The 15,554-nt window shown below is 42.7% G+C and overlaps 1 protein-coding gene across 9 annotated transcripts in view; it reads left to right on the top strand.

Moving 5' to 3' along the window:
• Window positions 1–15,526, top strand: part of PRDM10 (PR/SET domain 10) — a 45,011-nt gene extending 29,485 nt beyond the window's left edge. For all 9 annotated transcript variants that reach the window (XM_009097833.4, XM_050983637.1, XM_050983635.1 and 6 more), the window contains 11 exons: window positions 785–1,132; window positions 2,907–3,062; window positions 3,758–3,937; window positions 4,808–4,918; window positions 5,933–6,133; window positions 6,686–6,829; window positions 8,393–8,563; window positions 9,776–9,913; window positions 10,550–10,718; window positions 11,341–11,453; window positions 12,204–15,526. In XM_009097833.4, the coding sequence (XP_009096081.3) occupies window positions 785–1,132; window positions 2,907–3,062; window positions 3,758–3,937; window positions 4,808–4,918; window positions 5,933–6,133; window positions 6,686–6,829; window positions 8,393–8,563; window positions 9,776–9,913; window positions 10,550–10,718; window positions 11,341–11,453; window positions 12,204–12,440 (1,968 nt within the window). In that variant the 3' untranslated portion in view covers window positions 12,441–15,526. The remainder of the gene's footprint in view (window positions 1–784; window positions 1,133–2,906; window positions 3,063–3,757; window positions 3,938–4,807; window positions 4,919–5,932; window positions 6,134–6,685; window positions 6,830–8,392; window positions 8,564–9,775; window positions 9,914–10,549; window positions 10,719–11,340; window positions 11,454–12,203) is intronic.
• The last annotated feature ends 28 nt before the right edge of the window (window positions 15,527–15,554 follow it).

Raw genomic sequence — 15,554 nt, 5'->3', positions numbered from 1 at the left:
AAGGGTAAGGAGAGAAAACAAAGAGAGAACGATCATGAAATGTTACAGAAAAGGCAGAGTGAAGGCAAACACACACCAAAAAAAAAATGGGGGCTGAGAAGAGACATTGTGTACAGTAGAAGTGGAGAATTGCTCACAAGTTCTTATGTGCTGCTGATAAGGCTGCCATTTTGCCCTTGTCATCATATTTTGAAACTCTGTTCTTTTTTGTGGCAATAGTAAAAAAGTTCAGACCAGCATTTCTTGAATGTATGTTCCACTGGAAGTTCTCCAGGCAATGCTAAACCACTGCTACACATCTCTGTGTAGATGTGCAAAAGGTGATCTTGTAAAGGGCTGTGGAATTTCATAAGCCCTGCTTCTGAGGGAAATACACAGTGCTGGCTCACCATTCTTTTATGTGGTGGCTGAACTTATGACGTGATGCCAAAATAATCAGCTGGAATTGCAGCTTTTCTCAGGCCTGGGTCTGTGCTTCAGAGAGGACTTAGTTTATTTTACAGAAAAATTGCATGCTTAAAGAAAGCTAAATCAGAAGAAATCAGGGATGGAGAGGAAACTCCTGCACTGTGTTCCTCTAACTCAGGGTGTAGCTGCAGATGTGTCCCCTGACTTCTGCCTGTCACAGCCTCTCCTGGTGTAAACTGGAGGCTGAATATGATGGAAAATAATTTCTTGAAGTTTAGGTTCACTAATCATCTGGTATATTTAATCATGAATATATATGGATGTAGAATCTATACATGGTAATGAAAGCTATTGGTCTCTCGGATGCTTCTTTCAGAATGCAGCTCTGCAGCACCTGTTCATCCGGAAATCCTTCCGCCCATTCAAATGCCTTCAGTGTGGGAAGGCCTTCCGGGAGAAGGACAAGCTGGACCAGCATCTGCGGTTCCATGGGCGGGAAGGGAACTGCCCTTTGACCTGTGACATCTGCAACAAGGGCTTCATCAACAGTGGTGCCCTCGAGAGCCACATGAAGTTCCACATGGACCAGAAAACGTACTCCTGCATTTTCTGCCCTGAGTCCTTTGACCGCTTGGATCTCCTTAAGGATCACGTGGCCATCCATGTCAATGATGGCTATTTCACCTGCCCCACCTGCAAGAAACGTTTCCCAGATTTTATCCAGGTGAGATGCTGTACTGATCTGAAGCACTGCTTTGGGGGTCTCTCAAAAGGCTGTGGGTTTCTCAGTGCTCTCCATGTGTAACTGTGCAGCAGTTCATTCTCACAAGGTGCAGGGGTCCACCTCAGTCAGAAACTGAAAAGTGACTAACCACTGCTAGACACTGTCTTATGACACTGAAGTGCTCTGTCCACTAAATCAAATCATCAGATGTGATGCTTCAATCTGTCATTAGAAGGCACTGTAGTGCAGAAGTATGGGTGCCTTATTCCTAAAAAAATCCTGAAGCAGAGGTCCTGACTACTACAACTCCGTGGCACAAAAAAGAATTGTCTTTTGTTGTATTCAGCCTGTACTTGAACAGGCCTTGAACACCTTGCCCTTTGTCATTAAAACTCTGGAAAAAGAAAACAAGGGGTTTTACATCTTTAATCCCTTGCCTGCTTTCTGTCAGGATAATTCATTTGAAGAGCTCAAAGAAATGCCAGAACAGATCAGGATACTCTGCTTCCTGACTTCCCCCTGAGCTTCAGCTGGGCACTTTATTCTTCTTCCCTGCACACTGCACTGGAGCAGTGAGTAATGCAGCTACTCTGCACTATGCTGAGCACTTGGACCAAGGTCATTATTAGAATTTAAAGATTCTATTTCCATGTCCAGTAAGAAAAAACTGAGATGGACCATGCACGTATTCATTATCCTTCTTAGGGACAAAGAAATTGATGTGTCTTACTGAGCTGCCTGACTGAAACTGAAATGTAGAAATCTGGTTTAGATGAGCAATAAGAAGAGAGAGACTACCCACTAGACTAAAGAGGAAAGGATGGGGGAAAAGTGATTTCACTAATATAATTCCATCCTGGAAGAAGTCCTTTATCTTTTTTAAATGTTCAGCAAGGAAGAATGTTGATGATTCAGAAATGCTGTACTGCAACTTAATTCCCTGTAAACTTTCCCATGCAAATGACTGAAAGTCCCATGGCTTTTTTTCGAACTATTCAGTTGTACTTTTGACATTTAACAATAATTTATTTTTTCTTCTTGCTGTGTGGATAATTAAGACTAGTCATTGCTGCCTACTGAAATACTTCTGTGTGGAACAGGTAGAGATGCCAAGTTGTTCCATGTATGATCAGTATTAGAAGATGGTAAGGATTTAATTAGAGATCCATTTCTTGAATAGTGCTTTCATTTCAGATGTCAAACTTCATTAGTTCCTGTATTGGGGGGAGGAAAAAAATACCCCTCTAGATGTCTGAAGACGTGAAGGATAGTCCCAGAGTATGGAGAAGTAATTGCCATTCAGGAATGGTGGAATGGTGTGCAAATGCTGTTCTGAATAAGTTTTTTTTTCTTTGCCAATTACAATTGCAAGCTCATTGTGTCTGATTGAAAGGAATTAGTCCCTATGTTTTGGTTTCTTATAAATGAAGATAATGAACCTCAGATGAATTTGTTAACTCAAAGGCGATTCTGTGCAAATGGTACATTTTGGACTTTCTCTGCCCATTAAGTGCAACTGTGCATTAGCTGATATCTTCAAGATTCAGTCTTGAGGAAATCAAAGTACCCATCCGGATCCGTAATAAAGATGTTATGGCTTTATAGAAACTATTGCTGAGATATCAACTGTTCTGACCAAATACTTTTTAAACCAAAGTATATTACATACCTTCAAAACCTTTTCCTTCTCTTTCATATTGCGAAGAGTTTCCTAGTGTGTTACCACTACTTCTCTCTTGAATAAACTTCATTTTTCTGTGATCTGCCATTTTAGGTCAAGAAACATGTGCGCAGTTTCCATTCTGAGAAGATTTACCAGTGTACAGAGTGTGACAAGGCTTTCTGCCGCCCTGACAAGCTGCGACTCCACATGCTGCGGCACTCGGACCGCAAAGACTTCCTGTGCTCCACCTGTGGCAAACAGTTCAAGGTGAGTTGGCTCTTGCCTGGATCATTACTAGGATAAAAAACATTATTCCTTACCCTCCTTCAAGGAAATAAATTCATGTTCTCAAACATGAAAGAAAATAACACGTGTAAACCCACTAGACTTGCCTGTGAGTTGCATGCATTGCTTGGTGTCCTGTGTGAGCTATGACATCCATTGCTGAAGGACAAGTGGCAAGGTCACCTCAGCATCTTATTTCAAACAGATCTTATTCCTAATAATTTCATAGCAAAAGAACTTTCTATCTGCTCATTAAGAACTGGGACATCATACATCTCCATTGCAAGGTGTTTGGGTTACATTGTTTATAACAGTTCAGTTAACTTGCTGGTGCCCGTGGATTAATAATGTTCCTAGCCAAGATGCCTGTCTCCATGGCATCCATCTTGTCAGCACATGTCATCCAGATGCCTTTCCAAATCCCATTGGAACAGATGGAGCAGACTGTGAGCCAGGTAGACTGTGGTGGCTGCAGCCTGCTTCCTGTCACTGAGTTTGTGATGGGACACTGAGGGACTGGGTACTTCTGGGTGAAGGAACACGTTTTTCTGAGAGGAAAATTTCCCTCTCTGGAGAGAGATCCTGAACAACTCAGACTGTGGCTCTTATGCATAACAGGCAGTATGGCAGTTTCTGTGATGTTGCTGACATTTTTCTTCCGAATTTCTCCTTCCCAGAGGAAGGACAAGCTGCGAGAGCACATGCAGAGGATGCACAACCCAGAGAGGGAGGCCAAGAAGGCTGATCGGATCAGCCGCTCCAAAACCTTCAAGCCCCGGATCGCATCCACTGACTATGAGAGCTTCATGTTCAAGTGCCGCCTCTGCATGATGGGCTTCCGCCGCAGGGGCATGTTGGTGAGTGCCTAGGTGCTGTTACAGCCTCTGTCCTCTATTCTGATGAATAGGGAAGGAATAAAGATGGAATTCCAGTGTTGGAACACAAGGATCATAAAAGGGTTTAGGCTGGAAGGGACCTTAAAGCTCATCACATTCCACCTACTGGCCATGGGCAGGGACGCTTTCCACTAGACCAGGGTGCTCCAAGCCCCATCCAATCTGGTGTTATCCAGCCAGGATGCTGTGAAACAAATTTTGGCAAATTTTGTAGCTGAGTTGAGGTGATCCATCTTTTTTTAAACCTGTGTGTTTTATCTCTTCAGCAAATTTGCACATTTACTGCCTGCACTGTACATCTGGTTGTCAGTTCCATATTTCAACACTAAGTAATGCTGTCTGATGTGTAATGTATTTAACAGTACATGAGCTGAAAATACTGCCTTGTTCAGCCTTAGTGCCTCTGTTTTCCTGGCGGTCTTTCCTGTTTTTTGTTTTTCCCCCTTCTCCAGGGCCTCTTCTTGCCATGTCTTATCACTGCCTCTGGATAAAGGCTGTTCTTCAGCAAGAGATTGTTTGCTAAGGTTTCATGAGGGTTCTGATCTGGTTAGAGGCCTCACTCTCAGATATCAGCTACAAGACAGTTCTGGCAAACTATTTCACCCCTTCCTATCTAATTTTGGTTAGAGAAACTGTAAATGAGACCTAGCAAGACCACATTTACCTTCAGCAGTTAAATATGAGTGCACAATAACCATTGCCGCAGCAAATGCCTTCAGTGTAGCTGGCTTGCATCATTCAATTTTGTTTTGGCTGTTACCCATGTCTGGAAGAAGCACCAGTTGTTTGGCTTCCAGCTGTAATATGTTCTTGTCCTCTGTTTCTCCTAAGGTGAATCATTTATCAAAGAGACACCCAGACATGAAAATAGAAGAAGTGCCAGAGCTCACATTGCCCATCATAAAACCCAACAGAGATTACTTCTGTCAATACTGCGATAAGGTGTGTGGGAAGTCACCCCTCGGAATCCCAGTCCTGGATGCAACCAGTTTGTCTCTGCATAGAAATCTCTGGTGGGGTTGGTAGCTTTTCTGAGGTGCTTGCCAGCAACATTCCTGCAGTACTGTAAGGAAAAAAAAAAAAAAAAGTCGACAAAATGCACTTAGGCCAAGGCAGTAGAATGCTAATTAAAAGCTGTAGTTTTCCCCTTTCTGCTGTGTTTAGCATTGGAAAACTTGAATACTGTTATCCAGCTGACGGTCACTGACCCTTAGTCTTGTGTTAGCACAGGACGAAGTATGCTGTCTGTATATAATTCCTGGCCAGTAAGTACTTTTGGCATTTCTAAAAGTTAGTCTTTAAAACCTTTTATTGTAAGCTGCTTACTAGGTCATGTCCCAGTGGTCAGTGGAGCCTGAAGCTGCTTCTGCAGTGCCTTTGGGTTCTTGCTTTTATTTTCCTTTGCCTTTTATGCCTGGGGACCTTTATTTACCTGGGAGTGTATTTTGACTGTCCTTATCCTCAGTACATCTTTCTGTGAGGCCTCTTTTCCTTTTGTTTGAGGGGAGAAAAAATAGTTTTAATTATTAGATAGTATTTGTTTGTTGATGTGTCTAAAAAGAACTAAAAGGTATGTAGATTACTAAACTAAAACAGCTTGAAGCTGTGTGTCAAGTGGAGACATCAAATGTCATAACAAATTAACATTGGGCATTTGATCTTCAAATATGGCAAGAAGAATTTTCCTCTTACCTCCTTGTCCTGCTTTGGTTTTTGGTTGTGGCATACAATATGTTCTCAAAAGACTTCTCTGCTACACAAGGAGTCAGTTGCTTTTACAGGTTGATGAAACACTGGAAGGTGTATGTTCATGCCTTTTGTTGTAATTGTTCGGGAATTTAACTACATGTATTCTCTAAAGCAACATGCAGACCTTCCAGATCAAGATAACTGGGATCTGTTTCCTGTGCAGACACCAGGGCTGCACCATTTTAATTCCAAATCTTTGCCCTGCAGGTGTACAAGAGTGCCAGCAAACGCAAAGCACACATCCTGAAAAATCATCCTGGTGCTGAGCTACCTCCAAGCATCCGGAAACTGCGTCCTGCGGGACCGGGAGAGCCAGATCCTATGCTAAGCACCCACACACAGCTGACAGGCACCATCGCTACCCCTCCAGTGTGCTGCCCTCACTGTTCCAAGCAATACAGCAGTAAGGTATGGGGGGTTCCGACCTCAGACAGCTTCTTCCTGGGGATGCTGTTTCACCATGGTCTCTGTCACTTGTCTGTCCACAAGCAGACCTCTCTTCTTCACAGTCAGAGTGCTGGTTTTGTGCTGTGTGCTGACAGCGCAGGCACAGTCTGGTTGTTTTAGAAAAGATTCCATGAATAGAGGGTTTGTGCTAAAAAGTTACCAGAGCATGAGCATGAATGGAAGGGCTTGAAAACTGCTCTCTGATAGTTACAGGGGAGATCAGCAGGGAAACAAAACACAGAAAAGATGACCTTTGGAAAAAGTCATAAAACATTTGGCGTTATTGGGGTAAAAAGCTATTGAGGACAATACTTCAGTGTCATCTCTAATCAGCAGCAGGTTTGTGATCCTTGTTTTTAACTTTGTTGACTAGAGGATCTCATAGTATAAATCTTGAGGCTGTTTTACTGAGGGGAAACCTAAAAGCTGTGTTTGGCCAGGCTGTTGGATTTCACGTGTCCCTGAGCAGAGTAATGGACCGTCCTTCCAACGCTCCTTTGCTTCTCTCTGCAGACAAAGATGGTGCAGCACATCCGCAAGAAGCACCCAGAGTTTGCTCAGCTCCCGAACACGATCCATGCGCCACTGGCAACGGCTGTCATCAGTTCCACGCCAGCTGTTCTCACCACTGACAGCACGACAGGAGAAACTGTTGTGGTAAGGAGGCACACAAGGGCAGTGCAGGGAAACACACAGAATAGGAGCCTTCTGGTATTAGTAACCCTGGTTTATTTGGCAGATACTGCTTCAAAGCCTGTATTTGGAAATTATTTGAGATCACTTCTGGTTTTAAGCCTGTGTGGTCTAGTTTTGCACTGTCAGGAGCTGGTAATTTCACTCTGGAGCTTTAAGGATTTGTCTTTTATCCCCAAATCCATTTTCTTTTTTCATTCAGACTTACTGACTACACATAATGAACTCAGGGATACACATCTCCTGGATTTTCACTGGGAATTTTCTCCTGAAGTGAGAGATGCAGTTACTTAATTTGGCCTCTGATGGGTTTTGGGGTGTCCCCAGTGGGCTGCAACGGGGTCCGGATAGCACAGTCCTGCTTGGCACGGCCCGTCTGCCTGTCTGAGTTCCCAAGCAGTTCTTAGCCGCAGGCAACCTTAGCAAGCTTAAGTGACATCAGCTTTCAGTGATTATCAGCTCATTTTGTGATTTCAGCTCTTAGCCTACTAGGTGCCACAGGCCGGCAGATGCAGGGAGAGAGAGGAGAAGCACTGTATGAAGTTCCACAGGACTGTCTTTATTGGCAGCCTCTGTGAAGGTCTCAGGGACAGCGTCTTCTAACAAACTGGGCAAAAGTTGGGGTTTTTATAGTATACAGGGCTTTTGGAAATTGTCCAATAGTAAGTGTCAAAGGAAAGTGACCTATAGTCTTACAAAGAGATAAGCAAGGGTCCGAGGTGGAAGAGAGGGGCTTCTAAGGTCTAGTCATCGTGACTTGGCATTTCCTATCTTAGGCTTCTGGCCACCAGGAAAGCCTTGGAGGCCCTGGGCCTGCTACAGTTCCTGGCATCAAGAGGACAAGTTTAACAGTGACTAGGGACTGGATCAAACTGTGTTCATGGAGTCAGATCTTTTTGTAATCCTTTGGACTGCACAGCACTGAGCAAGAGTGCTGATCTCTCTATGTTAGTACATCAGCTGCCACTGAAGTGAAAGCTGAGACTAGAAATGTGTCCTTCAATGTTGTGGGATACTATGTAGATTTAAAAGTCCTGTTGATCACGTTTTAAAACTTGTCTTGCTTGAAAATGGAGAGGTTTAATCAGGATGCTGTTGGCTTCATACACCTGATTACGTTATGTACTAAATAACTTTACCCATTAGAAATACAGTTGTGACTCTTACAGAGGAGGAAGAGAGGTGGAATATATCAATGAATTACTTTTTGACTTGGAAACCAAGTCAGCTCTTCATAAATACAGGACTTCCATTGTTTAACAGAATACTGGTATGTCACAAGATGAAAATAATTATTTTTATTATGATATGTTAAGTTAGCCATTACCGGTCCTGACTAGGATTTAGACAGAATACAGCAATTCTAGTTTATCATCCCTGGTGACTACCTATGACTCCAACCTCTGGACCTGAAGCTCTTGTGAAAAAATGACCAGATCCACCGTAAGTGTAGATAAAAGAACTACAGCCCTGAAGAAGTACATCAGTATGATGATGACCTGTATCTCTCACTCTCTCCCTGCTCAGACAACAGATTTACTGACCCAAGCAATGACAGAGATATCCCAGACCCTCACTACAGATTACCGGACTCCGCAGGGAGATTACCAGCGCATCCAGTACATCCCCGTGTCTCAATCCACAACTGGCTTGCAGCAGCCTCAGCACATACAGCTGCAGGTTGTTCAAGTGGCCCAGGTGAGTAACCTGGTGGGGATCATGCTGTGCTTTTGATCTCTTCCCTCCTAAGCCTGTGTGTTCTTGGGCTCCAGCACACAGAAGTGTGGTAAGGAGTAGTTACAAAAAGTGCTGTAGCTACTTTTTACAGATAAATCAACTGATAAGGCATAGAGTTCCCTTCATAAGCACTTGTACTGGGCATAAATAGTCCTGCCAGCCTTGGTCAGCTTGCTGGAGGCACATCGACAGAGTCCAGACTTAGTTCTACCCATCTGGGCAGCTTTGCTCAAGTCTACTCTAGGAATGTTTTCCAGCTACTGGAAAGGTGGGTCAGTGGGTGACCCATTTTCTGCAGTTCAAGAGTGATTTGTACTTCCTTGTCCTCAGTGAGTCAGAGCCAAAATTTGGGAGTACAGAGAGTGGTTGCTTGTTCCCTTCGTAGCATCTATTAGCATATTCATTCTCCTTATGCTCAACAGGCTCCTAAAAATGAAACCAGAGTGAAACTAGAGTAACTGGTCTGAGGAAAATATCTCAGGCAGTTGTAAGAAAGCTGTTACCCACTGGAGGAAGCTGAAACTACCATGTGTTTATATTTTAATCTGAAATTCTATGTTATCAAATTAGATTGTGAATTTGGTTAATAAAGGCCTGAAAATTGGCCCCAGTTGACAGTGACTGTGGCTGTTGTAACAATACAAGAGCATGAACACTGATTCCTGCAGGTAATATTAGCAAGATCTTAATTTTATAAATATCCAAAATTTGTAATTCAATTACTGCAATTGGTATCATTAGCAAGTGTTGTTCAGAAAAACCTTTAAAAACCTCTGAGCACTTGTCTTGATGCAGAGCTGTGTCAAACTACAGAATTGGATACGCAAATCTCGAGTATGTATATGTTGTACAGAAAGATGCTTACAGAGAAGGGGTGAATACTAATCCTGGCTTTTGAACCTTTGGTTTAGTCCAGCCACTGCCACAAACAGCTTGAACAATGTTAGACAAATCCTTTCCATTGGCATCACTGAGATAGATGTAATGGCACAGAGATGGTTCTATTAAATGTACCTTATCTCCCGGGGTGCAAAGAAACTCAACAAGGCTCAACAGGTGTGCTCCACTAAGGCTCCTACTTCATTATTCCAGACCTTGTGTCCCAGAAGAGGTTTGCACTGCTGCTTTTGTAAAGAATTTGAGGTAAAGAACTCTGCTTAATTTTTTCCCCAGGCTACCTCACCTCACCAGTCCCAGCACTCCACAGTGGATGTTGGGCAGCTCCATGACCCCCAGACATACACCCAACATGCCATCCAGGTGCAGCACATCCAGGTCACAGAGCCATCACCAGCAACTCAGTCATCACAGGTATTTCCCTCTTCTCACCAGAAAATGCTTTCCCCACCAGCCTGCTCAGCTGGCATATTGCATGTGCTGATGCAGGGGATAGTGTTTTCTTTTTCATTTAAAGGACCACACATAAAATTACTCTCGCATTGAGATCATCAAGCATTGCCCAGATGTCTCAAGGTGTATGGGGGTGTTTTGTTATGGGTTTGTTTGGCTATTTGTTGTACGGGGTTTTTTTTTTGTGGGGTGTTTTTTCCCCTCAACTGTGAAGTATGTACAAAGGAGAGATAAATTATTGGAAACTGACATATTTGCAGCTAAATTTTTCAGTTGGAAGATGTAAATGGAAACTGGCATTCCTCAAATATTTGAAGTGCAGCCCTTCATGCTCTTGGGTAGAATTTAGCCTCTAATCTCAGGTCTCTGCCATAGATTCACTTTGGCAAGCAACAATATCACTATTTCAGTTTCCTGGTCTGAGCTTATTTACCATAGACTGATGCAAGTTGGAGGAGAGAAAGTTCAGTTCTTGTGCTCGATATGCTCTGGAACCCATCCCGTGTTTTCCCTTAATGAGAAGGCTGTGTTTGTGACAGCATAGAGCTGTGCAATCCTTACTACACCAAGAACACTTGCACTTTTTTTTTCCTGTAGGCTGGGGGTCAGCCTTTGAGTCCCTCTTCGCAACAACCTCAGCAGGAGCTCAGCCCCTCACAGATGCAGACAACTACATCGACACCAAACCAAGCCCTCCAGCATCAGCAAGGCTCCTCAGTTCAGCACACATATCTCCCCAGCAACTGGAACTCATTTCGCAGCTACTGTAAGTGTCAGCAGTAGCTCTAACTACTTGTCTGGCAAGTGCGTCTGACTAACAAGTGCCCCATGTCTCCAGCTACCAAATGGGACAGCGTTTTTAGAGTTCATTCAGCTTTTTGGTTAATATTCATAGATTTCAAGAAGATAACGCTTCAGACAAATGTAAATGGTTGTACCAGCTCTTCTATTATCATCCATACTGATCCAGTACATAGTTTGGGCAGGCACACTGGGCTCCTTTATTCCAAGGAACTTGCATACAGCAAGAATCCATGTGTTGGATAGCTACTTGTTCAAGTTTGGGTGCATGCTTGAAAGAATTGTGTGGAGAAGGAGCATGACATGAAGATGATTTCTCATGCTCATGCAGTTCTGGATGGTAATTCTGTGATGATTTGAGTGAGAACAGGATGTGTTTTCTCTGCATGAATTGCCAAATCTCTCTCTGGTGTTAACTTGCAAAATTCTGCTGAGGCCCGTAGGGTTCTACAAGGCCTTAGATCACCTGAATTCTATTCAATACCCACTGTTTCAGACTTTAAATCTTTCTGACATAAGACATGATCTTTGAAGGTTGTCTTTGAGTTTGACCAAAGGTCTTGATTATCCAATTTGCAACTTTTTAGCATCGGAGATTCAGATGATGACCATCCCCCAAGGGCAGTACGTGATCACAGAGACTGCTGTGGGTACCCCGGTCACCACTGTCAACACGGGGCAAGTAAAAGCAGTTACTCAGGTAAGGAAAACCATCATGGCCTTTTTTTTATCCAGAATATTACCAGGCATAAAGCTCTTCAGCTTGAAGATTTAAAGAATGCCAAAATCATAACTGGGGCACAGAGTGGAGGTACCTAAAGAGATGCAGACTGCACAGTATAGTCTGCATTGTAACCATTTACAAGGCTCATGCTGTCTGGCTCTTGTATGCGTGACTCCTTTCAGTTTAAAATCTTCACCTAATCACATTTGCAGAACAAAATTATTTAGTGGTACTACTTAGTCTTAAAAATATTTATGATTAAGCTGTATCCATTAAACCAAATTTCAGAACAGCTTCTGGAAACATTTCAGTAGCTTTCTGTTATCTATAAGATTGGAAAATAAGAGAGTTCCTGCTATTCCTTGTAAGCACTCCAGCATAAGGAGACAGGTCATTGGCTTGTGTTAATCTTGGTCACTGGGAATGCAACCTCTGCTACAAAATATGGAATACAGGAAAAAACCTTTCCGAATAGTGCAATTTTATTCTGTAGTGGTTTTCTAATTGTGTAATGAGTTTAACCATTTGTAAATTAACCAAAAGCCAAGTAAGTCCAATGTCCTTTGAATCAAAAGACAGGTGTTAGGTTGCTCTCAAATACATTTAAATGAAATAGACCTTATTTAATAAAGTTCCTTGTTCACACCAAAATGTCTGACAGCAGACTATTATAGAAGTTACAAAAGATACAGTGTTTATTAACTATGTTCTATATTCCCCATGCAGACTCACTACGTGATATCTGAAGGTCAGCCTGATCTGGATGGTAAACAAAACTCTTCACTCTCCAGTGAGGTTCAGGTGGGCGTTTCCCAGCCCACAGCCCACACGGATCCCTTGGAATCCCAGACAAGCAATCAGCCACAAACCACCCAGTACATCATCACGACCACCACCAATGGGAGTGGCGGGAGTGAAGTGCACATCTCCAAACCCAGGACTTTCTCAGCAGAGCATGAGTGAAAGAGCCTCATGGTGCCATTTGCTTGTCTTTGTCACCTCCCTGACAGCCCAGATGTGGGGGTACCCTGGGGCTCTATATGTTTTGATGTATATGCTCACTTACCTTCCACTAAAATCTTGGAGCTCTTGTTAATGCTTTAAGAGGGTTTAATTCACAGTGACCATGAAATGCCCTCAGAATCCTTCTGGGATGCTTTTTATGCAGCTTTTAAGAAAAAGGAAAAGAGAAGTAAAACCTCTGCTGGCCCTGGACTTTATTTTTGGCATGTCTGCTGACCCTTATTTTTCCTTTTTGGAAGTGTGTCCAGCAAACAATATAATTTCAGCTGTATGGCAAAAAGCCTGCCTAACTGAAGGCTTCCTGGCAGATTGTTGTTTGTATATTTTTAACAGGAGCCATTAAACAGGAGGGCATCATATAAGTTGTTAGAATATGGCAGAACTGCTTCCTGTGGTGTCTAGCAGCCAAGGTGAAGGGGAGTGTCCCTGTGCCATATGAGCAGACTGCCTGCAGAAAGGAGCAGCAGCAGCCAAGTGGTGGTTCTTGGTGTCCCTTTATGGGGATGGATTGAACAATGACGCTGTGAAGATGTGCCGAAGCAGTCCATTAAATTATTATTTTTCCAGCCCTCCATAACTGTTTACATGCTGTCTGCCCTGCCCTGTTTTACCCAGCAGTTTCAGAAAGCAGGAAAAGCACAGTCTTAAACCCATGTTGTTTGGAACAACATGATTGAAGTCCTAGGAGCACCTAAGAGTAGTACAGAGCCACTGTTACTTCTTTTTCCTCCAGTGTTTGCAGGGAAAATTGCTTTTTTGCCTCTAAACAACAACAAAAAAAAGCAGCTCAGCTAAACCTGCACAGTAGCTTCTGCTGTGATCTAAGATAGTTGTGCAAGGAGAAAACGAGGATACAGAGCACTCCTCTGAGAGGAAAGGGTCACTATCTCTGTGGCCACCTCAAAGTAAACATATTTCTCCTCTTCAGGACTGGATGGAGAGTTGGTTTCTTTGATAATTTTTTTTTTTCTTTCCAAATAACCTTGTTAACAATGTACTGTAATTCCTTTGGGCAGTTCCAGAAAACAACCAACCCTGGACTCAGGAAACACACAAGAAACATGCTCGTGGACCACTATTTATGGGACATGGAAAGCCATCCGTGAGGGTTGCCACATGTGATGGACCTGGTCTACATACAGAATTCATGTTGCATTTAGGGACCAGGAGAAAGGGAAAGAGAAGGTTTATCTTTTAAGGCCATGTAATATGTTTTTCCTTACATAGTTCTCCTTCACAGGTTGTCTTGGTTGTTTAAGGCATTCTGGTGGTTGCAAAAACATGCTAGAACTCCATTGACTCCTAGTGGGATATACTGTGTATGTCTGAATTTGCATTTGGAAAACGCATCCCAGAACATCTGTGCATATCAGGATACAGTTATATATAAAACAGATGCAAATAAGGGTGCTGTGTCTTAGAGGTCCTTGAGACAGAAGAACTTGAGGCGTTTTTTTGATTTGTTTTCTCTTGTACTGCACTGAGTGTGAATGTGGGACTCTTCCATAGATATTCCCATGGATTCAGGTGTGGATTACCCATGTCAGTAAGCACTACATGTTGTGGTATCAGGTTTTATGGAGTTAAAGCTCTTTGACATGAGGGAACTCCACACTCAGGCTGCACAAGAGTAAATCTGGTTCCTTGTGGGCAAAGCCTTGTAGCAGGCATGGCTTTGGTAATTAACGTATCTGTTAATGTGGCATGGAAATAGTATTGAGATAAATCAGTTGGCCAGTACTGGCCAGCTGAGAAGTGTTCTGAGGTAACTCTGAAGTGACTTGCCAAAATGTGGATTACTTTTGTTCCTGGGATTTCTCTTGTCTTTCTGTACCACCATACTGGGGCACTAATGAGCTGGGTAGAATTAACATGGACCAGAGCTCCCATTTGGTCAAGTGCAGTGATGAGTGAGTGACCTTAAATTCTGTGGATTTGGCAGCTCAGCCACACTGCCCAGTAACTTGAATTCATGTTGCTGAGGACTTTGGAATTACAATGTTGAGCCTTGCAATGTTGTTTGTGTGGGAAGAGAGTAGGAAGAATTTTGTCTTGGCTTTTTTCAGTCTGCTGCTAATTTAATAACAAGGCAGAAATGCTTCAAGTAGTAGGAAAATAGCAGACTTGGAAATGGGAGACTGGAAATACTGGGGTACTGGAGGATTGCGAGAGCAATTTTAAGAGTCTTAAAAGTTTGACAATAGATGAACGTCAAATATGTTACCATTGCTGATGTTGCACATGTGGGGTTTAAAAACTACTTTGCTCTATTCACCTTTTTTGGAACAGTCCATGAATGAGGACAGTTTTACCAGTTATTTAAAACTGAAAACTATTTAAAACAGAAAAATATTTTAAAACAGAAAACCATTTTAAAACAGCCTTTTTGAACTCAAATCTTCCTCATCAAAGTTTCTCTGCCCTGCAGCAGCAGCACCCTTGGGCCATTGGCCTGACTCCAGGTGAAGTAATTCCTAGTGTCACAAGTTGAATGAATTGTCTATGAAAGAAGCAAGCCTGGAAATAGAAGTACCGCAGATTTTTCCTTCCAAAATAAGGAACTACAGTGATTGCACAGATGGCAAAGGTTACACGGATTTTTTTCTCCATTTCTGCAGCGCAGAACGTATGGGATGTATTACTATTGTTTGTAAACCAGAGCAACCCAAAGATCTCTCTAAGTTGTATCCCACAGAAGTGTAAATCCAGAGTCCTCTCAGTTGCCTGGAAGGTCTGTGTTTTGTGTGGAGATGCTGTCCCCTGGAGGTGTTCTGGGTCAGATTCCAAATTTTCCTTGAGAAAAAGAAAACAACCCCAGCCTGCGCACCCTGATCTTGCACCTCTTGGACTACTCAGGCCCCTTCTCTTATTTAACTGTGTATGTTTATTGTACATTTGGTGACTGTTGTTGTGTTCAGAGTCTTGTGCAACCTGGCAGGTGTAAAAAACAAAAACAAAAACAAAAAAAAAAAAACAAAAAAAAAAACCAACCTGAAAAGAATAAATCTGTTTCTCTTTCTTTTTTTTTTTTTGTTTTTTTTTTTAAATCACTCG

This window comes from Serinus canaria, chromosome 24 (genome assembly GCF_022539315.1).
Source record: "Serinus canaria isolate serCan28SL12 chromosome 24, serCan2020, whole genome shotgun sequence".
Lineage (NCBI taxonomy): Eukaryota > Metazoa > Chordata > Aves > Passeriformes > Fringillidae > Serinus > Serinus canaria.
The sequence above is the reverse complement of the archived record's forward strand: the minus strand, read 5'-3'. Positions and strand labels throughout refer to the sequence as shown.